This window comes from Gopherus flavomarginatus, chromosome 8 (assembly GCF_025201925.1).
Source record: "Gopherus flavomarginatus isolate rGopFla2 chromosome 8, rGopFla2.mat.asm, whole genome shotgun sequence".
NCBI lineage: Eukaryota > Metazoa > Chordata > Testudines > Testudinidae > Gopherus > Gopherus flavomarginatus.
Genome location: NC_066624.1, coordinates 107,239,631 through 107,266,733, shown reverse-complemented (window position 1 = coordinate 107,266,733; position 27,103 = coordinate 107,239,631). Strand labels below are relative to the sequence as shown.

Below are 27,103 nucleotides of genomic sequence, written 5' to 3'. Positions count from 1 at the left end.
TGTGCTATTTAATGTTTACCAATGACCTGGAAGAAAACACAAGTCACTGATAAAGGTCCTAGGTGACACCAACTAAAGAAGCGGCAAATAACAGAGGACCAGTCACTACTGCACAGTGATCTGGATCACTTGGCAAACTATGTGCAAGCAAACAATGTATTTTAGTAGGCTAAATGTAAATGTTTAGGAATGAAGAATATAGGCCATACTTACAGGATGGGGAACTCTGTCCTGGGAAACAATGACAGTGGGGAAAAAAACTTGGTTGTGGTGGATAAACACCTAACCATAATAAATAAATAATTGGAGAGATACCAATTTCCTAGAACTGGAAGGGACCTTGAAAGGTTGAGTCCAGACCCTTGCCTTCACTAGCAGGACCAATTTTTGCCCCAGATCCCTAAGTGGCCCCTCTCAAGGATTGAACTCATAACCCTGGGTTTAGCAGGCCAATGCTCAAACCACTGAGGAATCACTCTCCCATAAGCTACAGTGCAGCATTGTAGCCAAAAAGGTTAAGGCCATTCTCTGTTGCATAAACAGGAATGTCGGGTAGGAATAGATTTTTACCTCAGTATTTGGTATTGATGCAACTGCCGCTGGAATATTGTGTCCAATATTCAATTCTGGTATCAACAATTCAAGAAGGATGTTGATAAATTGGAGAGGTCTGAGAAAAGCCATGAGAATAATTCAGGGATTAAAAAGCAGGATTTATAGTGATCTCCTTGAATCTGTTTATCTTAACAAAGAAGGTTAAGGGGTGACTTGATCAGCCAAGTACTTACATGGGGAACAAATATTTAATAGGTTCTTCAGTCCAGCAGGAAAAGATGCAACACAGTCCGGTGGCTGGAAATCAATGCTAGGCAAATCTAGACTCTAAGGTGTGAATTTTTAAGAGTAATTAATCACTAGAACAACTTACAAGAATCGTGGTGGATTCTCCATCAATGCCATTTTTAAAACAAGAGTGGATTTTATTTTTTTTAAAGATGCTTCAAGAATTTTCGGGAAATTTTATGGCTTGTTACACAGGAAGTCAAACTAGATGATCACAGTGGTCTCTTCTGACCTCAGAATCTATGAATTAGTATTTGGAGGGGCGGGGGGTATATTTCTAACTCTCCCTGTTAAGAAGGTGCAGAAATCACTCTAAATTTGAGTGAAAAGGTGGGGGGGGGGGGTGGCACTCCTCTTCACTCCAGCAACCCTGGTCAGCCATTTACTACTCTGTCTTATAACTGGCTTGCTCTGGCTAAATTGATCAGTAGTAAATTAGCTAGTGTCAGTCAAGGTTTCATCAAACTTCAGAATAAACATTATTTCATTACACTTAAGGGTAAACAGTTAAGGCATGGCTACACTTGCAGATGTAGAGTGCTTTGAGTTAAACCAGCCTTCACAGAGTGCAGTAGGGAAAGCACTGCAGTCTGTCCACACTGACCGCTACAAGTGCACTGGCGTGGCCACATTAGCAGCTCCTGCAGTGGCCAGAGAGCAGTGCATTGTGGTAGCTATCCCAGCATGCAAGTGGCTGCAGCATGCTTCACAAATGAGGGGGGATTGGCTGGAGTGTGACAGGGAGTGTGGTGTGTGTGTGTATGTGGGGGGAGTGAGTTTTGGGTGGGGGCTGAGAGCATGTCAGCATGCTGTCTCAAACTTTTTAGATCTCAGGATGTAAGAATCCTGGACCAATGCCCTTTTGACCTTTTGTAGAACAGCAGTTCAAGATAGCTTATTGCCTGGCACTGCCAGCAAGGCCATACGCACAGGTCCAGAGTGACTGAGCCACAAAGCTTGTGTTTCATAGAATATCAGGGTTGGAAGGGGCTGCAGGAGGTCATCTAGTCCAACCCCCTGCTCAAAGCAGGACGGATTCCCAACTAAATCAGTGTGACAGGTCAGTGTTGGCTTTCCTGAATAATTGGGGCTTTGCTCATAACCTGGTAAACTGACTGAGAAGCCACATCAGAGCTTGTGTAAAGTTTCCACCTGGCTCTAATTGGCAGAATCTTTATGGTGGTAGAGTAGCATCCCATGTATTCAAGCCTGTAACTTCATGTAGGGATTTAGTACCTGAATACCAACTTGTCATAACTCTCACCTTTTACAGTGACTGACTCTACATACATGAGTCATTTGCGCTCATCTCCCAGCTGATAGAATTTAGTGCTGTGAAAAGTCTCTAATGCTGTCAAGTTACACCACTTATTGCCATACAAAAAGCCTAATGTTCTCTCTGTCTTCTCAGGTCTTATGCAATATGGAAAGAGAAGACTAAGGTTCCATCATGATCGGAGGCTTGTTCATTTATAATCACAAAGGAGAGGTTCTAATCTCTCGAGTCTATCGTGATGACATTGGGTAAGTAACTTGGCTCCAGCTTAAAGCCTCTGCACCCTAGTCCCACTCACTGTGAAGACATTCCAGAGCTGCTTCCTCTGCATTAGCTGTGCATGCATATGAGAGTAGTTCTTGACTACATTAACTTAACAAGCAGGATCTTCTGACATACTCTAGATCTGTTTCTGAATATTGGTATCCTTCAGGTGATGATAAAGGATACCCTGCTAGTAAGGCTGGGCTTCTCTTGCTAAGAATCTCTGTAAGAAGATGCTTCCTAACTTACTACTTACAGCAAAGCTGGTAAGTTTGCAGTTAAAGCAGGAGTGGTAAAATGGCATTGAGTGTATACCACATACCAGGCCTAGGGCACACGTGCTGCTCTTCCCAGCAAGCATGGGGAGAAATAGAGGGTACGTTTCCATACTTGGATATCATCGCATTGCCCGCAAAGCCGTTGGGCAAAGTTTGCCCATGTCCCAGGAGCCTGAAGGTTACATCTGACTTGTATAAAAGAGGTGGTCTACAGCCGTGGTTCTCAACCAGGGATACACATACCCTTGGGAGTATGCAGAGGTATTCCAGGGATACATCAGCTCCTCTAGATATTTGCCTAGTTTTACAATGGGTTACATAAAAAGTACTAGCCAGGTCAGTACAGGCTAAAATTTCATACAGACAAAATGAGAAAGTAGGTAATTTTTCAGTAACTGTGCTGTGACACTTTTTTTTTTTTTTTTGGTATTTTGTCTGATTTTTATAAGCTAATAGTTTGAGGTGAAATGTAGGGTACACGAGATAAAACCTGAAAGGGGTACGTAAGTCAGGTAAGGTTGAGAACCATTGGTCTACAGGGCTCTGCATGCAATTCATTTTTACTACTTGGATCAAACCTGTGATATCCACTGGCTATCATAAAGACGACATAAGTTGAATTTAGGCAGCCCTTAGAATAGATTTGAAACTTGCCTAACCTGGCACATCTGTCAGCTGGTGCTTCCCTGATTGGTGATCCAAAGATCTAGCAGTGCTCAACAGAAATAATGTGTCTGCTCGTGCCTCCTGATATGGAAACCAGACAGAAGCATGCCAGTAAAGTTAGGAATCCAACTCTCAAGTGTGGCTTTTTCCTAAAAAATGATTGTGCAAGGCACCTTTTTATATAGTGAAACTCTTGCCTCTAGTGGATTCTGTTGATGCTGGACATTAGCTAGATTGGAATCACATAATCAAATCAGTTATGACTGTTCAAATCTTCTGAAGGCAGTAGGACTGCACAGGTGTTTTTGAAGGTCTAACTGGGCCTGTAGAATCTCTACTACTGGTGGTGCAGAAGAACCCAGAACTTTCAGATGAGAGAAGGGAGCATGATTGTGCAATAAGCAGAGTCCACCTTGGTGTGGAAACAAAGATGCGTGGAACCCCATTGCTGCTATTAATCTCTTTTCAGAGCAGATCTTTGCTTCCCAGGGACCTTTATTTAGGCTGATGCAGACTGAAGAATGCCTCGTTTTGGAGCTGGGTTGTGTAGTGGATTTGTTTGCCTCATAATAAAGTTTAGCTTTTATCCCTGGACTGGAATAGAGTGGTGGTGATTGATCCTGTTCAAGGAAAGGTGGAAGGGGAAGTAGCTATTTAACACAGCAATACAATGAAGCTTATTTAACTGATAAGTTTAAAATGCATCCTTGGTCTGTCAGACTTTTTAGGGTATGTCTACACTGGCAAAGTTACATTGCTACTCAGAGCGCTGAAGGGAAACTGCTGTTTGTTCACACTGTCAGCTGCCTGCGCGATAGCGTGTTCACACTTGCAGCAGGTTTCAGAGTGGTGCACTCTGGGCAGCTATCCCGCAGAGCATCACTTGACAGTGTTGAAAATTCCACACAATATAGTCATATGTCCCCTTCTGACTCTCTTCCCTGACTGGCTGAAACTACAACAAGCAGATTAAGTGACCCATGAGCCAGCTTTCTCTGCAGAAAGTGCATCCTGTGTAGAAGCTCAGTGACGGTGGTGTTGGCCAGGGGTAGGCAGGAGGTATGCTCTTCGAGCTTCAGTCTTCTGTCCTCCGTAGACTTTCTTAGTAAGAGAACTGCTCAATACCTAAGGTTAAGATTTCTGAGGTCTGTGAAGAATTTAAAATTAAACTGGGTTTGTGCTCACTCTGCTTATGATGTATGACAGCCTGTAAGTTTTCTTGATTATTTTTTTAAACTTCAAAATATCAATATATAAAACATATCTCCTGCATTTTCTAGAGGATGACTCACTTGAGACACACTTATTTTATGCTGAATAACAACTGTCTAATAAATCTGCAGCCTTGTAGAGCTGAAAGTTGACTCTAATGTCTCTAAAAATGTCACCACTTAAGGAGGGTGACCAGACAGCAAGTGTGAAAAATCAGGGTGTGGGTGGGGGGGTAATATGAGCCTATATAAGACCCGAAAATCGGGAATGTCCCTATAAAATTGGGACATCTGGTCACCCCAGCTTTATCTGAATAGCATCCATTGAAACATAGGTTTGCAGAAGGCTGTAGCTGGGTGAAATATAACTTGCAGTTTCCTTTGTTTTGCACCCCTAGCATGTCAGTCTTTCAGAGCCTAATATGCAGTGAGGCATGTGATCTTTTTTGCATGAAAAGTCACCCTTGTGACTGGAAAAAGCTGCTGGCAGAACAGGTGGCAGTACTGGAGCCTTGGCCGTTGCTCCCAGTCCTGCACCTCATTCAGCAGTTCGCAACCTCTTTGGACTCAGGACCCATTTGTAAACCTTGATGGCCTGTCATGACCTTGTAAATAGCTTTAGTGCAAAAAAAATAAAAAGGCTTAAGTATTTGTTACCCATGGTATAAGTGCTAAATAAGTACACTGTGCGTATTATAGCAGTAGCTCCTGTCCCCACTCTGGGCATTGTGATTTCTGGGGTTAGCACTGCATAAGTTTGCCTGATACCCCTGTACTGGTTGAACCAAACTTGTGAGTGTCACTGTGATCTGGTATTTGGGGTTGCAGTGCCACTTACTCATATTTGGCTCTTAACTCTCATGATGGGGGGGTGGCTGGACCAAACCCAAGCAGCACCCTATGCACCAGGTTGCAACTCCTAGAACAAGGAGTGGAGCCCAGCCAGCCCTATGGGACCAGAGCTGCCACTGCAGAGTAAGCATGGTGTGGGCTCACTCTGCAGCTTTCTGCATGACCCTTTGACGCGTTTATCATGACACCTGCGTTGAGAAACATGACCTATGGCTTGCTAAGCAAGTTGACTAGCCAGTCTGGGCCCATTTAACCTTGTTTTATTGAAGGAGAACTCCTACATCTACATGACTGTGGAGATCACAATACTGTATCTGGATTTTGCTTTCAGTAACTTTCCTCCTCTTACAAATAAGGGGATTGAGGCCCAGGTTAAATGTCTTGTCTGGAAGGAACTATAAGTGTCTCTCTAAAATTACAACTACTGCTTGGTACTGAGGAGATTATAAAGTGAGTTGGCCTAGCCTGGCCCTGTACGGATGCTGAGGCTGCTAATGTGGCTGAGTGAAGTGGGTACTTCTGCCTTCAGCACCTCTTTCCAAGGGCACAGAATAAACTTTGGTGAAAGTGGCTTCCTGAGTGAAGGGTTTCTCACAATTTTCAGCTCTGCAAAACTGCTTCAGTTTCATTTATCTTGTAACCTCTAAAACTGGTAAAGATCAATTAATTAATCTTTCAGCGGGAACCTCACCTAGCTCTTAAAGTGCCCAAAGAATTATTGGGAATTTCTTCTGTCAGTGTCTGGAACCTGGTATGGAGTTGGCTAATGGCTCTCATATGCTATTTTTGTAAATCGTTGTAACTTGGTGTAGGGAGTGTCCTATGCATTCTAAAAACTTGTGATGGAAGTGAGCCATTAAATTAAATTGGTGTTATTTCTGATGTACTGTGTAGTGAGTAAGGAGAGCTTAATGTTGATGTCCAAACAAGGAAATAGCAAAGCCGTGTCTGCTTGAAGCTGTTGCTGGCCTATCTGTAATGTGTTTAAAGGGCAGAAGAGAATGGAAGACTGTCCAGCTCCTAAGAATTCCAAAGGAAATAAATACTGTTGTCCATTGTCCTAAGTGGAGTCTGGGTATGAAATACTCCAATCTTGTTAAAGCATTGCTGGATCAATTTGGTGTCCTAAATGGCTGTACTGTGACTTGTCTGGAGCCTGTGGGCTCTTGTTTCCAAACCATCTTAGTCAAACAGTGATGTAAATGCAAAAGTCAACATGAGTGTCATGCAGTCTTGTGCATAGAGGGGAGGTATGCATGCCATAGACTATCACTGCTGATGCCCTTGTTGGTAGAAAGCTCATTCCCTGCATGTTCATTCCCTGCATGTTCGTCTTTCACTGCCAGAGCTGAGACCCACTGACAGGATGTCTGTCTTTGGAGGGAAAGGATTGAGACTGGATGGGGATTGGGAAGACTTGCACTGCTCCTTATGCCTTACTTGAACTCTGAGAAATTAGGGCTTCTGGCTCCTTGGCTCTTGTTTGGCCCTTCACTTCTGCCAAACTCTGTGGAAACTTGAAACCTACATGCTGGGAGAGAAACTCAGGGCTGGTCTACACTACGGGGGGAAATCGATCTTAGATACGCAACTTCAGCTACGTGAATAACGTAGCTTAAGTCAAATATCTAAGATCAGATTACTCACCCGTCCTCACTGCGCGGGATCGATGTCCGTGGCTCCCCCTGTTGATTCCGCAACTCTGTTGGGGTTGATGGAGTTCCGGAATCAATATAAGCGCGTTCGGGGATTGATATATCGCGTCTAGATGAGACGCAATATATCGATTCCCGAGCAATCGATTTTAACCCGCTGATACGGCGGGTAGTCTAGACATAGCCTCAAAGCCATGGATCTACAGTACCTAAAACCCTTTCCCCTTGTGCATATGTAGAATCTTAAACTCCATATGGTAACTTGGTGTCCAGTGAGCAGAGTAGCAGTTAATTAACCATTGTTTTGAATTTCCTGGTGCTTCTGTATAGCAATCAAACTTGTTTGCTTGCAACTTCTCTCTAAAAGAATGGCTTGAAATAAATGCATGTAGTGCATCTGCCAATGCAATGTAAGTAGATGCACGCATAAATAGTCGTTACCTTTCTTAAACTCCGTATCAAAACAAAAGCACAGTGCATTTAATTCAGGATACCGTGGAAGGGTTCACTGTAACCTTCAAGCACTGTTCTTATTTGTATGGTTAACTCCGGAAGTAAGCCTAGCTCTGTTTAAACATGCTATCTCCATATAGATACCTGGTAAGAATGTGCTATTAAATGGCAAACTACACGTATCTTCTAATTCTTGAGCATCTGGTTCAAACTAGACTCAGTTAATATTGCTTTTGTGCTTTGTGGTTATCACACTTGTTCTTAGTTGTGCCAAGCTGATGACAAAGTGCAGCATCTGAATCTTCTGGAAGTGCCATCTCTCCTACATGCTCTGATTTGTGCCTGACTTTCTATAATTCCCTGTGGTTGGACCAAGCCTAAGATCCTTCAGCCAAAACAATAGCCTTTTAGGAGAGAATGATGTCTCAGTCAGATCAGTAATATCGCTCCTGATATCTGCTAGTAGGGGAAATCTAAACTCTAAGCAGGCTTTTCCATTAGATGCAGCCTGACACTTTGAGGCTTCTTCATTCTTGGTGTCTGCTATTTTATTTGTAATAAACTGCACATAAGAGTGTGAATTGGGTAATACTGGTAGTGACTTGGGTATGGCTCCAACTAAACACCCAATTAGAGCTGCAGCTAAACAGCACAGAAATCTGTTGGCACAGACAACTGCTGAGTGACCCCTGCATGTTAAGTTTCTGTCTGCAATGGCTTCACTGCTGTCACAGCTTGTGACTTTCCATGAAGTACCTCCTTTGCCACTTGTGCCTGGAAATGGGGTGGGGGTGCTGTTGGTCTCTCCTTGTCTTTTTGGATTCATTGTGCCTTGTGTGTGTTTCTAACCCTTTCTCTTGTTGCTGTCACTCCTCCTTTCTTTGCTGGCGCCATTTCTGTCCATCCCATCTCATTGACTGCTGTAGCAATAGGTAAGAGACGCGTGGCAGGCCATGACTGGCCCTACAAAGTGGGGAATTGATGTGCTAAAAGGTTTCATTCATTTGAGGCTTCCTCTCTGTCTTGGACCAGTCCATGACTCTTGGGGCTCGAATTAGTGGGGGAGGATTTAGCTCAATCCTGGAGCATTATCGTTCATTGCAGGGTTTATTGGGTAACATTAAGTGTATGTCTATACTACCTGCCGATTCGGCGGGTAGTATTCGATGTATCAGGGATTGATTTATCGCGTCTCATCTGGATGTGATAAATTGATCCGCAAATCAATGCCCGTACTCCACCTCAGCAGGAGGAGTAAACGGAGTCAACGGGGGAGCTGTGGCAATCGACTCGCTGCCGTGAGGACGGCCAGGTAAGTCGAACTAAGATACTTCGACTTCAGCTATGCGAATAGCGTAGCTGAAGTTGCGTATCTTAGTTCAAACCCCCCTGCTAGTGTAGTCCAGGCCTTAGGTATTACTGAGGAACTTAAGAATTACTTCGCACCCTGAAGAGTTTATCAACCTGTCTGCATCTTGAAGACAAACTAAACTAGTATTCCTGGAGGTTCTTAAGTAGTAATGCTTGACAACATACAGTGTAAGTGACAAGGGTTAAAGGGGCTAGAACTTACTCATCCTCAAAAATGGACTATTTACTATCCAACTCGCTAATATTAACTATACCTAGTATCTTGATTACCAAATTGCAAAGGCATCAGAATTGCAGCAGGCAGTTCAATACCTAACAGCCTACTAGAAATAGCATTTATCTTCTATATCAGCGATGCTCAAACTTTAGCAACCTGAGGACCCACTTTTTTTTTTCATGGACCCCGAACCCCCCTGCCCCTCCTCCTTCCCAGCGTCTCCTGCATGCCGCTGAACAGCTGTTCTGCAGTATGCAGGAGATACTTGGGGGGAGGAGGAGAAGGAGTTGATCAGCAAGGCCAGTTGCTCTGTACATGACTCACAGATCCCTGGAGTACCCTCCCGGACCACTGGCAGTCCGCAGACCAGCTTGAGAAACCCTGTTCTATATCATAGGGTCAGTCCCAGAGCAGAGATATTGAAGGACTATTGTATGGCTCCTCGTTCATTCCTTGATGTACAGACTAGTTCTCAGGCTTGCATCAAGAAAAGAGTGTAAAAAGCCTTCTGACTTACTCCCTGGGTTTCTAGTCTTAACAGACTTTCAACTTCATTATGGGAGTACAGGCAGGTAACTATGCAGTGGTCAGGATTCCAAAACCTTCCTGCTACATAATGCAGAAGGTTGAAGAGCTAGCCCCTGGAGTTTAGTTCTAGGTTTAAAATCCACATCTCTCAAAAGTAAAGGCATATGTACAGTAAGGACTTGGTCTAGAGCACATAAATTGTTAACTGTGTAGTGGGTTTTAAGGCAGAGGACCAGAATGGTAGTGCATCATGTTGGGATTAAGGAAAATGTCAGAGCCACATAGGGGAAGCTTGCACTGCACCTGCCTGCACTATGCAAATACACTAGTGCATTTCTGTTAGCATGTTGCATCACTGGAATTCTAAAAACCATCAGTCAAACCACTCTGCTGTTCTATAGTTGAATATAGCATAATAAGAACTAGCAGTGTAACCTGGAAACAAGTAAAATATGCTCTAAATTCTACACTTTACCTACTGGTTTGAGCTTTCTCATTAATGCTTGCTGTGTTCAGAGATGAAGCGTATCTGGGAATAATCCCATTCCGGACACCACCTGCCTCCATATATCAGGCAAGTGAATCTAGTAGGATTTGATGGATTTTTCACAATGGCGTGTGATATGACAGCAGTTCCTTCCATGCAGAAGGGGTTGCAGTCAACCTAAACCTCAAGCAGGTTGTGGGGGGTAGCAGGCATAGAAGCCAGGCTGCTGTGAAGCTTTAAGGGGTGGAGAATAGGAAGTACCAGGCTGTTGTATATTTGGTCAGAATCGGGTTTCTCTCTCTAACTAGGCCACAACTTGCTATGCCTTGTGGCCTCTGACAGAGCTAGTCCGTTGGGGAGCACTAGCAAGGTGAATGGAGAGGAAGCCTCTTGTTAGGCCAGTTGAGAACCTTCCATCTGGAGGCAGATGGGAATTGACATTGAGCCTTAATCCAGAGCTGCTTAGTGGTCCAGTAGGTTCTTTCCTTGTCCCTTTCACATAGTATATTGCAGGATTTAACATCTCTTAACTCCGTTCCTGAACTGTGTTAGACCCCATTAGCTATAATGTCCTAAACACCCTTCCTGTTAAGTGCCAGGCGCACATAGCTGTAGCTTAACAAATGTAGACATTAGGCAACTGGTCAAACTATGTAGCTAAATCTGCAGGGTGCATCTGGAGTTTAATTCTGTTTTTCCGCCTCTTGTGACAATCCTCTAGGCGAAATGCAGTGGACGCCTTCCGTGTCAATGTCATCCACGCACGGCAGCAGGTGCGTTCGCCTGTCACCAACATTGCCCGCACCAGTTTCTTCCATGTCAAGCGTTCCAACATCTGGCTGGCTGCAGTCACCAAGCAGAATGTCAATGCTGCCATGGTCTTTGAATTCCTCTACAAGATGTGCGACGTGATGACTGCCTACTTCGGGAAGATCAGCGAGGAGAACATCAAGAACAACTTTGTGCTGATCTATGAGCTGCTGGATGGTGAGGAGTTTCCCTTATGACCCCTATGTGAGACACCTAGTTAGTTCCCAGGGTCCAGTCAGACATAGCTTACCCCATCCCAGTGTTGGCTCTCAGTATCTTTGTGTAGTTTGTATGAGGCAGGGCCATACAGCTTCTAGCTCTGCTTTAATATTCCACTGCATTCTGCCTTCCAGTGCTCTCCAGTGTAGGACGGTGGCGCTTCCCCCATTCTCAAACATTTAAGCTTGGTAGCTGCTCCTCACTTAAGTAGTGAGATTACCTGTGCTATCATGGTGATGAGGATGGCATAACATGTAGAGAAAGTGAAGCAAATCACTGCTTCAGCAACCATCCATTGAATCTAATCAAGAGCTGGTGGCCATGCCATGTGGGCTATTTGCCCTGTTCCTTACTTGGTGTTAGAGCAAGTCCTGGGAGCTAACACCTCAGCCTTCTCCTCTCACTGAGGAGAGAGTGCAATAATACGCTGTTGGAAGCAGCTCTAAACTGCACTCTTCTATCTGGCTATTGCAGGTACCTCTTTGGATGCTCATTGAAACTTCTTTTTTTGATGCTCAGTGGTTTTTTTTAATTTGCTTGGGTCCATGGAGGCTAAAGACCTGCACTTGGGCTGATTCTGGGTCCTCCTCTTGCCTAACACCAATACAAAGAAAGTTATTTCTAATGCTTTGACTCTCTTGATAGCCAGTGTCAGCTGTTTTCTAAAACTGAGCTCCATCTTCCTCCAGACTTGAAATCAAAAGAATGAAACAAGTGTGGGTGTACTAGCATTCAATAGCCTGCCCAAAGGTCCCAGTTAGTGCTTGATAAATTTTCTGCAGATCCCTCTTGATGGGGGTGGAGGAGAAGCTAGAGAGCTGGAATTTATTGTTATTTCTCTTACATGGCAGGCTCTACCTTTTGGTGCTCAAAGCCTGACCTCTTCCAGCAGAGTGATAACAGTTCCTGCATGTGCAGTGTCATGTTTATTTTCACATTACAGGTTTGCCATCCCTGCTGGATTTTTGTGTAGGTGGCCCACTCTCCCCTGGAGAGGCCAAGTGCACTTCTTTCTCTGTAGCTAACGGCTGTTTCTCTCCCCTGCTGGCTCGCCCTGCGGTGTCACTACTCTGCTGTTATTTTTTTAGGTTTTGATTTTTATTACATCTTCATGCGAAAATCAAAACCTAAAGAAAATGCTGCAAAGATAGATTATTCTGCTGTTGGATAGAACCTCTTCACTGTCCCTTGGATGTCTGTGGATAGATCCTCTTCAGTGTCCCCTGAATGTCTGTCTTGTCTTGCTGGTATTTAGACTCTGAAGTATGGCCCCATGAGAGTTAGTGAGCTCCCCACTTTCAGATGAACAAACTCTCAATTGCCCCCAAACTGGCTTGAAAATATGATTTCCCTCGTACAGTCATGGCAGTTAGTCCAGCATGGCTGTTTCTGGTGCAAGTCTTGAGCCAGTCATGTCTGCCCTGCTTCAGAGGCTCCAGGTTCTGTGGAGGGCAGGCGGGCGTCCATGTGCCAGTCCTTTCTCCCTCTAGGAATGTTCAGTGCTGGGGGCTGCTTGCATTGGAAGTGACTTACACCCTGCAGCTCTTCTGTCTTGTGGGTTCATTGAGCTGATTATTCTTTACCCTTCTATAGAAATCCTGGACTTTGGCTATCCTCAAAACTCTGAGACAGGGGCTCTGAAAACCTTCATCACTCAGCAAGGCATCAAGAGCCAGGTAATGAGGGGGATTCGGGATAAAGTAGCACTGTCCTGTCCTTGGTCTATCTTGGTATAAAAATCTGTTCAAGGAAGTGTAGGGGTCTCAATCTCTTAGAGGGAGGGAATTTATCTAAACTACACAAACTTTGACCATGGGATCTGAGCTGGTCGTGGCCTTGAGCAGGGTATAAGATGCTAGATAGATTGAAAGGAGGAGAGAACCTGAGTAGTGTCTCACTCTTTGTGCTTGCTCCATCTCTGTTGCTCTCTCCTTTACTTGCAAATGTTCAATAGTTTGATTTCGTTGCATCGACTGACAAAGGCTGGCCGGTGGAGATAAACATGTATCTGGATAAGTAATAGACACAACCCAATTAGGGAGAGAACTTGTTCATATCCCTCTGCTAGAGCAGTATGGCTCTGACTCCTCCAATCTACTCTCCAGTTCTCAGTGTCTCAAGCCATGGGGCTCTCACCTTCACCTGGGTGACCTTTTTTTGCAGCCTGATGAGTCTTGCTGTTAATCTCCCTTGTTCTGAGTGGGCAAGGCCATGTAGCTAAGATTTAGATGCTACTTTGTTTAGCTTTTATATAATGGTAGCACCTAAAAAGCCCCAAATCAAGTTAAGTTTCCACTGTGCTAGGTAGTGTACAGACACCATGCAGTGTTTGTCCCAAAGAGCTTAAATCTAGGTAGGTCGGGGAAAAGGAAAAAAACAATGCTATCACTAGATGATAGGTGTTCCTTCGTGGGTCCGAAAAGGAGGGCTGAGTGTTAAAGGAGGGAAGCTTAAGCCTCATGAAGGAGGGTGTAACCCCTTGCTGTTCAGTGCTTTTTAGAACTCAAAATTGGGCTTGTTTGAACTCTCTTGGGCAGGCATTGCTTGTTGCCTGGGGTGAGATCTTATTGATGCACTGAACTCCACAGAGCTGTTCATGAATTATGCCTCATGGCCAGCTCCTACTCCATGGCAGGTAGAAGGGCCAAGTGGGGTGAAAGAATTCTGCCTCTAGTGCAGTTGCAGTTCATGTTGCACCCTGTGGAATTGCCGGAGGCACAGCAGTCATTCAGCTCAGGTTCTGAATGGCCGTCCCCAGAGCAGACCAGCAATACACTCCATCTAGTGTAGGCAAAAGCCTTGCAGTTCAGAGTGGAGAATATCACTTCTCCTCACCTGCTCTGCATAGGCAGAGATGGAAGAAGAGGGGAGGGGGTCTGAAGTCCTAAGCCTGGTGAGTTTCTCCAGGGCTGCAGCCCAGCTCCCTTCACCTGCACTAACTTTCCCAATAACTGCTTTTCTTTTTTTAAACCCAGGAATCCAACAGCAGTGGCCTCACCTTTGGCTAGCCCAGAGCCCCGCTCACATTCCCTTTTGCACAAACTGCTGACTTGTACTCCAGCAGGAAGTGTCTGGGGCCAGATGGAAAGGCTGCTCTTCCAAGCTTCCTCCCTCCTGATCACTCCAGCCTGCTGCAATCTGACACTTAGGGCAGTCAGTGCCCAAACTGGCTGAGTCAGCTCCAGTTCCTAGGAACACTTAAAACTAACCATCTCCGTCACTTCCTTCCTTGATATATTTTTTAAACACTGCTCTTCATTCCTGTTTTTAGCAAATCTTCATGCTGTTAGGCAATAAGCTGCCACATGCAGCTCAGGCTCCATCACCATTATACCTAGCTCATTCAACAGCTGGCCAAAGCCCCAGCTATGCTGTTACCCCTGTAATACAGAGTAGTTTAGACTATGGTCCATCTTGATCCAAACAACAGTTCTGCTTTGCATGCTGCAACTGTCAGTGGTCTTCACCTTCATATTAAAAACAAGAGCAGGTACAGTCTGTGTCTGGCATTGTACCGACAAGGCCCTCAGATTGTTCTGCTTGAGAGTCCTACCATATTTCCAGGGCTTTATTGTTCCCACCATCATGCTCTCTGCATCTTCTATCGAAGAAAGCAAATTTTGCTTGGAACCAGACTTCTGTTAAAGCCAAGGACTTTACCTGCATATAACCATTGAGACTAAACCTGCAAAGGCATGCGCACAATGCAGTGCTAGGTGGCTTGCCTGCCCTGTTTGTGCAGAGACATTTTAGAGTTCAATCTAGCTGTAGTGTGGAGAAGACTACTACTCTAAGCATCCTTCAGTTCCCAATAGCCTGACTTATGACACTTAACAAATAGCTTTGAACTCTGCTTCCTTTGACCAGGGCTGTCCCTACCAATTATGGTGCCCTATGCAGCCCAAGCACCTGCTCCTCCCTCCACCTCCCCACACCCACACGGAGGGTCTAGGCTGTGTTCAAGGCCTGTGGGGCCAGGGAGGCAGGAGTTGGGGAAAGGTACCCCCCTGCCTGCACTCACTAGTGGTGGGAAGTGGAGAGACCTGGCTCCAGCCGGGTTGCTAAGGGGACGTGGGAGGACCACCCCCACACACTCCAGCAGCAGGAAGCAGAGCGATGTGACTGGGAGCTGGCAGAGTGGAGTGGGCTGGGGCTGGGATGCTGTGTTTCCTGCCAGTGAGTGTGGGGTCACTTGGGGAAGAGGCTTGGGGGGCGGGGAGACAGGCCAGGGGTAGAGCAGGGGAGAAGGCTGAGGCAGGGCGGAGGGAGTTGTCCCAGGCCCCACAGCCCACTAGGACAGCCTTTCCCCTTGCAGTGGGCGCAGCCTGTGGGGCGGGCCAGCTGGAGGATAGGCTGGGTGCCAGAGCTGGTGGTGCTGCATATGCAGCACACAGCTGCCTAGGGAACCATGAAATTTGTGGCAATTAAATGCCCCAAATTTCATCGTGCCCTAACCAGCTGCATATTCTGTGTATGCCTAGGGATGGCCCTGCCTTTGAGACATTTGACCCTCTTACTATATCCACAGGAAGGTCTTAAACTGTCCTAAATGCACATTGCTTTCTTGGAGGGGCTGGTATTGCTTTATAGCTTCTCAAAGCAGCTCCCAGGGGGTGCTAGAAAGGGTGTCGTGTCACTCTGGAGATTGTGACCGATATCTTCAATGTTGTGTACCCATATAAGGGATAGTCTGCCTTCTAGGGAGACCCAGCACTAAAACACAGCATGGTACAGAGTGCATTGATCTGCATTGGAAGAAACTTGCACTATAGCTTGGCTCATCCTCACTGTCATGAGAAACTAAACTCAGCTTTTGAAATCTTTTCCTAATGACCCTGCTCCTGGGCAGAAAAATGGAGGTCAGTTTGCCATCTCTATACCCTCTATTATAATATAGGAACTAATTCTAGGAAAAAACCTCACTCCACACTCCCCCTCCCCACCCCCACCCCCCCCCCCCACACACACTCAAAGTGTGCCCTATGGGAACTTTCTACTGCAATTCCCGTCCATCAGCATCTCCCTTACTTCTCACTTATTAGAAAAGTTCTGGACATTCTCCAGCTATAGAAATTCTATAGCTACAAAATGCCTGGTAATCCCCTCTCTGAATTGGAAGCCTCTCTGCATTCCAGAGCTGAGGGCGCATGCTCGTTAGCACTCAACATGCACCCACAGGAGAGGACATGCTGGGCCTGTCTCTGTAGCTGTGTGTTCAAAGCAGAATCCTGCAACACTATTATAATCTGAGGATTTAGTGAATACAGTAGCTGTGGGGCTGTCTTAGCAGAGCCAAATACCTTTGAACAGTGGAGGTCAACCACCTCTCTACCTCCATTCAGTAGAAGCAGTTGGGCTCTGTCCTCATCTGGCTGCTGGACAAAAACAGCCCAAAATTGTGGCTTGAGCAGTTACCCACCTCAAAGCAACATTCATCCAGCTGGGCTGAGTTTGAGCCAAACACCCCACTGGCTTTCCCATTTGTGACTGACAGCATCCTGTGAAGTGGCTCTGACTCCATGATCGTCCATGACTTGCATCTGATAACCAGTAAATGTTCCACTGATTTGTGCCATTACAGAAATTGGAGGCTTGTGCACAGGAACTGGAGCCCTGGGGATTCATGTCTGCTCAAGCTTCCCCATTCCTGCCACTATGCCTAAAATTGAAGCAATCGTTTAGCAAAAATATTCAAAGGATTGAAGGATACACACATAAGGAGTGGCCAGTGGGGTGGGTGAGAGACCATGGGATGCCCTGCAGGGTATTCAGCAAAGTGCTGAATGGCCAGTGTCCTGCAGATCCTGAACTAGTATCCTGTTTTTAAACAGGAAGGCAATAATCTAATGGCAGCATGAGCACAAAACTGGAGATATTTGTAAGATAGTCATTGAGGAGCCTTGCATTAAAACCAAATTCCCTGCTGTTCACGTGCTTGTTTTAAAATACTGAGTTCCCACACTGCCCCCTTGTGGCTACAGCCACAGCACATGTGAGACAAAAGGCTGATGTTGCCCAAAACATAGCCATTTTCCTGGAAGAACCAGGATTAAAATGGGGTCTAATGTTGAAAATGAAACCTAATGTACAGTCTGAGAGACACAGTCCTGTAGCAGTGGATGCAGAGTACTTCCTGCTTCACTCTAATATCCCCTTTGTGGTTGTGCTGGGGCATGGCAAGTGCCAATGACTTAGACTAGGGGAGGGCAGAGTCTAGACCCAGTGCAAGGGCATGTCTTGCTGTACAAGGCCTGGTGCTCACCCAGGTGTTCACTGTGCTTGCCCTGCTGAGCAGACTGCAGGCTCCTGCCTTGCCCCTGTTTGGTGGTGCCTTGATGGGTCATGTAGGGAAGTGGTCCCCTCAGTCCCTAGGCTGACCTTACAGGAAAGCCTTCAACTTGTTTGTGCTTGTTAGTTGCCCAGATAGTGACAAGCTAACCTCCTGTGTTCCCCTCCTGAGGTAGCCTTGAACCTAACCTGCCTCTTTTTCCTCTTCCTCCCCTTTCCTGCTACTGACCTGCTTGCCTGTTAACTCTGTGTGCACAACACTTGCTGCTATACGTCTGCTTCCTCTCACTCTGCGTCTGACTGGACCTGCCTATAGCACCAGGTAGGCAAACCTGCTGTATGGCCCAGCAAATCCTTAATGCTCTTAGTGGCGCAGCTGAGTTGGTGGGATTAGATCCAAGAGCAGCAGCTGTTATACTGATCCGATGCATGTGTAACTTGACATGGAATGGCTGTCCCCAACTTGAATAGTCAAGTGTGTCTTGCTAGCCATTGGAAACTGGTCTGAGCCTGGCCTGACAAGTCTAAAATACAGTACAAAGCGTGCCAAACTCCCAGCTTGTTACGTTGGTCTGGTGCAGGGGTAGGCGACCTATGGCATGTGTGCCGAAGGCAGCACACAAGCTGATTTTTCAGTGGCACTCGCACTGCCTGGGTCCTGGCCACCGGTTCAGGGGCTCTGCATTTTAATTTAATTTTAAATGAAGCTTCTTAAACATTTTAAAAACCTTATTTACTTTACATACAACAATACTTTAGTTCTATATTGTAGACTTATAGAAAGAGGCCTTCTAAAAACATTAAAATGTATTACTGGCACGCAAAACCTTAAATCAGAGTGAATAAATGAAGACTTGGCACAGCAGTTCTGAAAGGTTGCCGACCCCTGGTCTGGTGGCATTATTCTTGGCTAGCCCAGGGTTTACTGTCAGCCATTATGGCTCAGTAAAGCCTGAACTGCATTCTAGGTCTAATTTCCCTGTACTTAACCCTTGGTCTAACTATGCTCCACTTGACTAATGGAAAGAGACCTATCCTTGCTTCCTTATGATGCCAGAGACTAGAGCCAGATGAGTGTGAGAATAATCAGTCCCTTGCCAGAACAAAGGAACTCTTCTTATGGACACTGCACACTAACTTGGCTATTGATACCCAGTGAGGTATCGTGATGACACCCCAGATCAAGATAACGTGGCCGATTTGTATCTTGCACTGCAAGTAACTTGCTCTATATTCAGCTGTAAACTACTATTCTGGATTCAGTCTCAATGCTTTAATCTTGAGTTTCCAAAGAACTATCATCTTCCCTCTTCTTCAGACTAAAGAAGAACAATCACAGATTACCAGCCAAGTGACTGGTCAGATTGGCTGGAGACGTGAAGGGATCAAATACCGTCGGAATGAACTTTTCCTGGATGTGCTGGAGAGTGTGAATCTGTTAATGTCACCACAAGGTAAGTGGAAGGGAAGCAGGCTTTTTTCATAGTGGATAGGCCTGGAATCTGTAATCTTCCCAGGGGGCAGGAGTGGGGATTCTGTAGGTAGCAGTCTACCCTTCTGGTGTTGCTTCAGGGTGTGTTCTTCTCCACCCAGGTCAGGTTCTGAGTGCCCACGTCTCTGGCAGAGTGGTCATGAAGAGCTATCTGAGTGGAATGCCAGAGTGCAAGTTTGGCATGAATGACAAGATCGTCATTGAGAAACAGGGCAAAGGGACTGCGGATGAAACAGGGAAAAGGTAAGAATGTTAGGGCAGGATTCCTTAGGAGCCAGGGACTTAGCAGTCTTTGATCTGGTAGACAGAGCTGATGTGAGATCTTCTATCATCTCCTTGAGAACTGGATCATTAGATGTCTTTGAATATATTGCATTGACGCTTGTTGCTCTGACGGTTAAAAAGGGAAAGCTGGCCTGAAGGCAGCAGCATTGAGAATTTTGCTGGCTTGAGAATTATCTGTTTCCAGGACCCAGGGCCGATGTGAGCAAGGAGACAATCTGGTGCTAGTTGCACAGAAGCTTTGGTGCCATTATTCTGCACGAGGCAGCGAGATCAGAATGAGAGTAGCTGGGATCCTCTACGTCCAGTCATGGCTGTGCCCTGCTTGGCTGCAGAGGGAACCAACTACTCTAGTGGCACTTCACTCAGACATGCCAGTTGGAGCTGGCGGTCTAGGGGAGGCGTTGATTCCTCCACTTCCTCCCTACACTTGTCCCCTGCAGGGATCCCCTGGGGAGCTGCTTCCTTCCAGAGTACATAATTGCTCAAGCAGCCTGTTCTGGGCAATGCTATGTGATCACTAGCACTACACCCTTGTGTAGCCTGTGCTCCCTCCTTCATGCTCATCTCCCTTTCCATGACTAATGTTGCAGCTGACCTTTTGAGCCCTGATTAGAATGACCAGTTAGACTAAACTTCCTGTTCATCACTTAGTATTAAATGTGTCTCTGGGCAGGGTCGAGCAAAGAGCAGGTGATGCGGGAGCTGAAGGCTCCTCCCTGGTGACCCTTGTGGGCTTAGTTGTTGGTGCCCCATGTTCAGTCAGTTCCCGTGCTCTCTTCAGCCTCCCTGCTTGGGACTAGAGTGCCGACTCAGGCGGGGGCTGCCGACAGCACTGAGCAGCTCTGTCCTCCCACTAACCATTTGTTACATTTTCTCTTGTTTTCTGCTGACCCCAGTGAATTGGGAAGGTAGATAATCTGCTTTTGCTGTGTGCGCCCACTCTGCTCCCCATTCCTGTCTCTTGCTTTGCGTGACTTGTGCATGTGACTCAAACTTCAGACACTTCTCCTGATGGTTCCTGTGACTGAGCTCCTACCTGCTTACCCTTCAGAACAAGCCAAGAACTAGCACTTCACTGTTCCCTTTAATCCCATCTGTCCAGTAGCTATTTTGTAGATGGTAGGCTGAACAAAGCCCCATGTGACCCTTGGCAAGAAGCTACTGCTCTGGTAAATCCTCTAGCTCAGCAGTTCTCAACCAGGGGTCTAGGGCCCTCTGGGGGGCTATGAGCAGGTTTCAGAGGGTCTGCCAAGCAGGGCCAGCATTAGACTCTGGGGTCCAGGGCGGAAAGCCGAAGTCCCACCACGTGGGGCAGAAGCCTAGGGCCCTAAGCCCCACCACCTGGGCCTGAAGCCGAAGCCTGAGCAACATAGCTTCATGGGGGAGCCCCCCTGTGGTATGGGCCCCCAGGCTATTTCTCTACTTGCTACCCTGTAACGCCAGCCCTGGATTTCATATGCAGAAAAACATTTGTTGTGGCACAGGTAGGCCATAGAGGTTTTTATAGCCTGTTGATGGGGCCTCGGAAAGGAAAAAGGTTGAGAACCCCTGCTCTAGTTAGTAAAGTTCTCTGCATTGGGTGGTAATTCTCTACCATTAGTAGCTAATAGCAGCCATCTCTCTCCAAAGCTTCTTTATTGGCCAGAAGTGCTAAGTGAGGAGACAGGATGGGAGTTTTTCAAAGCAGGTTTGCCAATTGTAAAGCTTACCCTCTGAGGTAGGGAAGCAGGAAGGGAAACTCCCCATCTTGGTGATCAAAAACTGAGCTGTCTCTGGTCATAGCAGCAGCGAGCAGGAGCACTGAATTCTGGTACTGAAGTGCCCAACAGTGGTAACTGTCTTCCAAGTTCCAGTGTATGGAGGTTTAAGGCACAAGTGACTCAGCTTTGGTTTAGACTGTAGTTAAGCAATTTTGAAGTCCCAGCCTCTCCACAATTCTTCTCTCGGTAGGACTTTCTATTCTGCAAAAGTATTGACTATTGTAATCTGGCTAGTCAAGCGATAAAGGCCTTCCATAGATACCTGGGAAGACACCAGGACCTAAAGGTTTCTCTCTCTCCCTTGGCAAAACAGAAGCCTCCGGCTTCTTTGAAGAGGAAGCAATAGGCAGATGCCACTGAAGAGTGACCCGTGTCAAGGCTGCAATACAAAAGCTGTTTATAGTAGACAGTGACCAGTCAGACTGGAGTCGTCCTTGTACCCTCCACCATCTGGCTGATTTAGGATACAGATGATTGCAAATGAGAAGCAAACTGCTTCCCAAGCTGCTTGTTCTTGCATAGCCCCCGCCCATTGACCATGAAGCCCTCAAGGCCTTCCAGCCGCCAGACTCCTGCACTCTGGTGTCCTTTCCCTGTCACTTTTGGTGGCTGTGTCCCTTTCACACATCTCCCTCAAAAATTCTTGGGGCTGACAAGTGCCCCTTGTGTCCTCAGGCAGTAATGAGGATATTCAGAATGTTGGAATCCAGTTGCTGTCGCAGGCACTCTGATCATTCCAGGAGCAGCATCTGTCTGACGGGTACAATGCCAGAAACTCAATAACTGAATTTAAGACCTCTGGCAGGGAAGCATTGTGCTTCACAAGGCAAACTTCTTGTGCTGGCTGGCCCAGTGAGGAGAGGTTGTGGCCCTGGAATGAACCACTGTTAGTTGCCTGGAAACATGGGTGGTGACTAGAAAACTTCAGAAGGTGGAAATTTGAGAAGGGACACCCCAGAGGGTCCGAGTGGAATAGCGCTGTGTGCAGGAAAATGCTGCTTCTCCCCTCAAACTTCACTGCAGGGACATGCCTGCTTGGGTGAGGTTGGCTGAGTTTCCCATGACCCAGTGAAGTGATGTTAGCAGGGCAGGCTCCAGTGTTGTTGTCCAGTTCAGATCATGGGGGACACCCAGACAAGGCCTGGGTTTAGGTTTCTAACTTAGGAAAGTGTGTGTCTGAGCTGGCAGGCCTGTGTCCCCTGAATCTCTCCTGCCTCCCTCACTTCATGGATACACCTGTGATGGCAAAGTGCTCATGTTGAATACTCACTGTGACACACAATACGGGCAGACCTCACATGCCCCATGACATTCTAGGGAGCCGCTAATTGGACTGTAACTTTCTGTGTTGTGCTATAGTGGCAAACAGTCAATCGCCATCGATGACTGCACTTTCCACCAGTGCGTGCGGCTCAGCAAGTTCGACTCGGAGAGGAGCATCAGCTTCATCCCACCTGATGGAGAGTTTGAGTTAATGAGGTATGCCCTGCATTGCTGCGGCAGGAGTCTCCCTCTGTACTGCTAGCTTCCAGCTGACCTCAAGTTCCTTGAGCACTAGCGCACCCTGCCCGACTGGTCCCTCCTTCTCTCCAAGGGGCTTCACAGGCCTATATGCTAACAAGCTGAGCCTTGCCCCTCCTCGGGGGAGAATGATCTGCTCAGCTCCCCATTTTACAGATAGCACAGAGGTCAAGGGCTGAAGCCCAGGGTCATCCCAACCATTCCCAAAGCAGTGCCTACAGATCCCCAATCTGTAGGGTGCAGCCGTGTTTGCTAGTACTTAAACCAACCTCTGTGTGACTGGCCTGAGAGCCAGGAACAGATTCTAGGAATCCAGACTCCTAGTCCTGTATCTTAACCATTGGCCTGTACTTCCCCCATCCTGCTTGTGGGGCAGCTCACTTTAAATGATGGCTCCAGCTAGTACTCTTAATAAATCATTGAGCCATCCAGCAGTCTGAGCTTACCTCTAGTGCATGTTGCTCTCCTCATTTTGGGGAGAGCAGCTGCCGTTTGAGGCAATAAGGGCCGCCTTCTTTGCAGGGTTTATTGATGTTTGTCCTATCCCTGCAGATACCGAACCACCAAGGACATCATCCTGCCCTTCCGTGTCATTCCTCTGGTGCGGGAGGTGGGCCGCACCAAGCTGGAAGTGAAAGTGGTGATCAAATCCAACTTCAAACCCTCCCTGCTGGCCCAGAAGATAGAGGTATGACACAGCCCCGTGTGGTTACCTGCCTTGGAGAGAAGCAGGGGACTTAGCTGGGACCCCAGTATCCTGGGATATGAAGTCTAACTCTAGACTTGAAAGGCTCAGTGGTGGTGCTGCCATGCTAGGGAGATAAAGGGCTGCGAAGTCAGCTGTGTGCGATCTGCCTGAAAAGTTGCACCTCCGAATTGGGACCATTCCCTGGGTGCTGGCCTGGGCTCACTTTGTGCTCTTCCAGGCACCTCACCTGTCCAGCGGCTGCTTGCTGAGCATTCCCATCACGGTTAATGCTTGTACCCTTCTCACTCACCTGATGCTGTGAGTGGCCCCATTGCTCACTGCACTCAGAGGTAACCAGGTGAAGTACAGATGTGCGGCAGCAGAGGCTGCTGCCAGGGAGAGCATAATACTGCTGTGCAGAACTCCTGACTACCTCATCCACGTGTCCATGGTGTATGTTAATGTAAACCTCTTGGGCTCGCATGCAAACCTGTTCCCTGCATGCATGCATCCCTGCACTGGGGCTTACCCTTCCTGAGGAGGACTGCTTGTAACACCTGCTGGAAGGCATATTCATGCTTGCCCCCCAATGCTTCCTCAAGCTGAGATGCTGTCCTGAATTAAAGAGAAAAGGCTTTATCTTGCCCTTCACTTGGCTCCTTCAACACCAGCTGGCAGTTGTGCCTCTAGGGGGTTTAAAGCTCTGTCTCCAAGCTCTAGGGTTTGTCTCCCTCTTGTGCTATAATTCCTGGAGCAGTATCTAGTGTTTCTGCAGTAGCAGCTAGCTTGTGAGCCCTGGCATGGATGGGATAGAGTCAGGGGATCCATGACTGGGCAGCTTGTCCTGTCTGGTTTTGAGTTAAGGTGAAGTTGCCCACAGACTCCAGCCAGAGTTCTTCCCGCCGGTTAACTGACTGTCTTCCAGGTCCGAATCCCAACTCCCCTCAACACCAGTGGAGTGCAGGTCATCTGTATGAAAGGGAAGGCGAAGTACAAGGCCAGCGAGAACGCCATCGTGTGGAAGTAAGTGAGCATGGCAGCTTGGACATTGCCTGCATGGGGGGCAGCCACACTTCCATGCAAATCAAGAGTCGCACCACAACTCTGCTGGGTGCTTGGGTCCTGCAGCAACCTGTTTGCACAAGGCCAGATCCCTCTTTCCCAGGAAAGAGGTGGAGTAGCTGGAATCTCTGGGTCTCTGACATCTCTGGCCTTTTCTCCTCTAGAATTAAGCGTATGGCTGGAATGAAGGAGTCCCAGATCAGTGCAGAGATTGAACTGCTGCCCACCAATGACAAGAAGAAATGGGCTCGGCCGCCAATCTCCATGAACTTTGAGGTAGGATGGTTGCATCCCTCCTCCTTGGACACAAATCTAGCCTTGGGGACACTTGGCCGCTGCCACCTGTCCTGCTGGGAGGAACCTCTGCTATGGAAGGTCTCTCTAGCCCAGGCTTGCTGGAGACCACTTTGGGAGCTGTGGGAGGAGGCCCACAGTTTGTGTTCCTAATGGCAGTGGGAATATCCCCTGTGTAGCTGTGCCCTCTGACAGGCCTTGTGGTTGCAGCACTGCCTGCATATGTGCCTTCAAAGTCTCTAGAAATACCTTCCCTGTTCCTTTCCGCAGTTACCCTCTGGCTTTTGCCATGCCTGCTTTGGAGGAAGACCAGGCCTAGGACTAGCAGTTCTGTGCCAGGCTCATAGTATTGCATGCCATGGTCAGGATCCCAGGTGCCTGCAGTGTTCTCAGGTGCTCTGCTCATACTCTTTCCATTGATTGTTCCCTCTGTGAACAGGTCCCATTCGCACCCTCTGGCCTGAAGGTGCGTTATCTGAAAGTCTTTGAGCCAAAGCTGAACTACAGTGACCATGATGTGATCAAATGGGTGAGGTACATCGGCAGGAGTGGAATCTACGAGACCAGGTGCTAGCCCCAAGAGGCTGGCGGGTTCCCTCTCTTCCCCAGCCACCCTCCCAGTCTCCTTGGTCTTCAAGTACACTTAAAGAGAGCATCTGTCTGGCCCCTCTGCACACGGATTGGAAGTTAGACCCCTATGGCTCACCTCGGGAATGGACTCTCTCCTGTCTATGATCTCCGTTACCACCAGAGCAGCAGCTGAAGTTCAGAACCCACCTGACCATGCACAGGAGGAGCCTAGGTAGCCTCTTGCTTCCTGTCCCAAGGTGGGGCAGGACTAGTCTAACCACCATCCTCCTAGGATCATTCTAGGGAACATCCACCATTAAACTCTTCTGTTGGTGTCTCGCTACTTGCATCATATCCTAGTATTTTTGAAGTTCTTGTGCATATGTACTCGTAGGATAGGCCTGAAAACCATAGACTGGACAAATCTGAGTTGATGCTACCCTGGCTCCTGTACTAGCTATTGCTGTCGTAGATGTTGTGCAGACTGAGGCGCTTAGGTGTGGTGAGCTCACCAAGCCTCACCACCTTCCTTTTTTTCCTTGCAAAGTCTTCAGTATCATGTCCTGCCATGGGAAGGTTTGTGACCAAAAAGGATAAGGGTTTAAGACTCTTGCTGGTGTGTATGTGGGTGGCACAGCATTTCACAGCCCATATCAGGTCCTTGGAGCACTTACCCCCACCTGATGCTGGCTTGAGCCAGAGTCTGCCCTCCAGTGGATTGGAAACTCCTCTTCCATCCCAGCAGGTGTGGGCGCAGCTCATTCTTAGTCCACCCAGGATGTGAACTACAGGATCCGTCCTTGGCAATCTGAAACATGATGGCCAGTAAGAGCCCCCTGCCCCAGCCTACCCTCTCCACACTTCTACCAAATGCTTCTGGGTTTATAGAAATGCTGCTGCTACCCACAGTCCTCTGCTTCTAATAGTGTGGTCTCCATTTTGTACACATTGTGATTTGTCCAGTTCTAAACCTAATAAAGTGCGTAGAACACAGGAGGCTGTGAGAGCTGCTGTTATGGGGGCCTTGAAGGAGCTGAGCTGGGACACAGGCTTTGGCCTGTAAATGCTGCCATGTTGCTGGAAACGTCGAGGCTCCCATCAACCCAATAGTTTGAAAGTTTGCCTGATTGGGATAGGTGAAGAGGGCCAGTGCAGCTCTTGCTTTCCAGGAATGGCGGCACCGCTCACCTGGCCACTAGCTCCCTGGACTCTTGGGTTGTGACAGAGCGCCCCTGTAGCAGACACCTTCATTTTGCAGCTCTCTGCAACTGGGAGTGGGCAGAGGATGGGTTTGTCATTGCAGTAGCCAGCAGTGCTGCTAACTTGTTCAGACCCGTGCCTTCTAAAATGACGACTGCAGGGCAGCATGCCTGTAGCCCAGTAATAAATGGGCAGAACCCCCAAATTGATGGGGGTCATTGATCTGGCGACTTTAGTGGCAACTTTCATTCAGGCAGAGACCTTTCACTGACTGGAGTTCTGGTAGCTGCTAGTGCCTGAGGCTTATGGAGCCTGGGAAGCTACACCTACCTTTTGGTGAGAAGGCCCCTGGATTCTGGTGCACCTTCACCTAGAGCAGGGGTAGGCAAACTTTTTTTTTTTTTTTTTTTTTTTTTTGCCTGAGGGCCACATTAGGGTTGCAAAACTGTATGGAGAACCAGGTAGGGAAGGCTGTGCCTCCCCAAAAAGCCTGGCCCCTGCCCCCTATCCACCACTTCCCCCCCCCCCCGACTGCCCCTCTCAGAACTCCTGGTCCATCCAACCCCCTGCTCCTTGTCCCCTAACTGCCCCCTCCAAGGATGCCCTGCCCCCAACTTCCCCCCGAGACCCCACCCCCTATCGACATCCTCTATCAGGCCCCCCGGGACTCCCACGCTTATCTAACTGCCCCACCCAACTGACCCCTGCTCCCCATCCCCCGGGACACACTGCCCCTTATCCAGCCCCCTTACCATGGCGCTCAGAGCAGCATGTCTGGCCACCGTGCTGCCTGGCCGGTGCCAGACGCGCTGC

General features: G+C 47.6%; 1 protein-coding gene across 2 annotated transcripts in view; it reads left to right on the top strand.

Moving 5' to 3' along the window:
• Nucleotides 1–26,084, top strand: part of AP2M1 (adaptor related protein complex 2 subunit mu 1) — a 43,500-nt gene extending 17,416 nt beyond the window's left edge. For both annotated transcript variants that reach the window (XM_050966241.1, XM_050966240.1), the window contains 10 exons: nt 2,255–2,367; nt 10,823–11,088; nt 12,724–12,806; nt 18,737–18,872; nt 19,012–19,153; nt 22,315–22,434; nt 23,029–23,164; nt 24,090–24,187; nt 24,391–24,502; nt 24,960–26,084. In XM_050966241.1, coding sequence (XP_050822198.1) covers nt 2,294–2,367; nt 10,823–11,088; nt 12,724–12,806; nt 18,737–18,872; nt 19,012–19,153; nt 22,315–22,434; nt 23,029–23,164; nt 24,090–24,187; nt 24,391–24,502; nt 24,960–25,094 — 1,302 coding nt within the window. In that variant the 5' untranslated portion in view covers nt 2,255–2,293 and the 3' untranslated portion in view covers nt 25,095–26,084. The remainder of the gene's footprint in view (nt 1–2,254; nt 2,368–10,822; nt 11,089–12,723; nt 12,807–18,736; nt 18,873–19,011; nt 19,154–22,314; nt 22,435–23,028; nt 23,165–24,089; nt 24,188–24,390; nt 24,503–24,959) is intronic.
• Nucleotides 26,085–27,103: the final 1,019 nt, after the last annotated feature.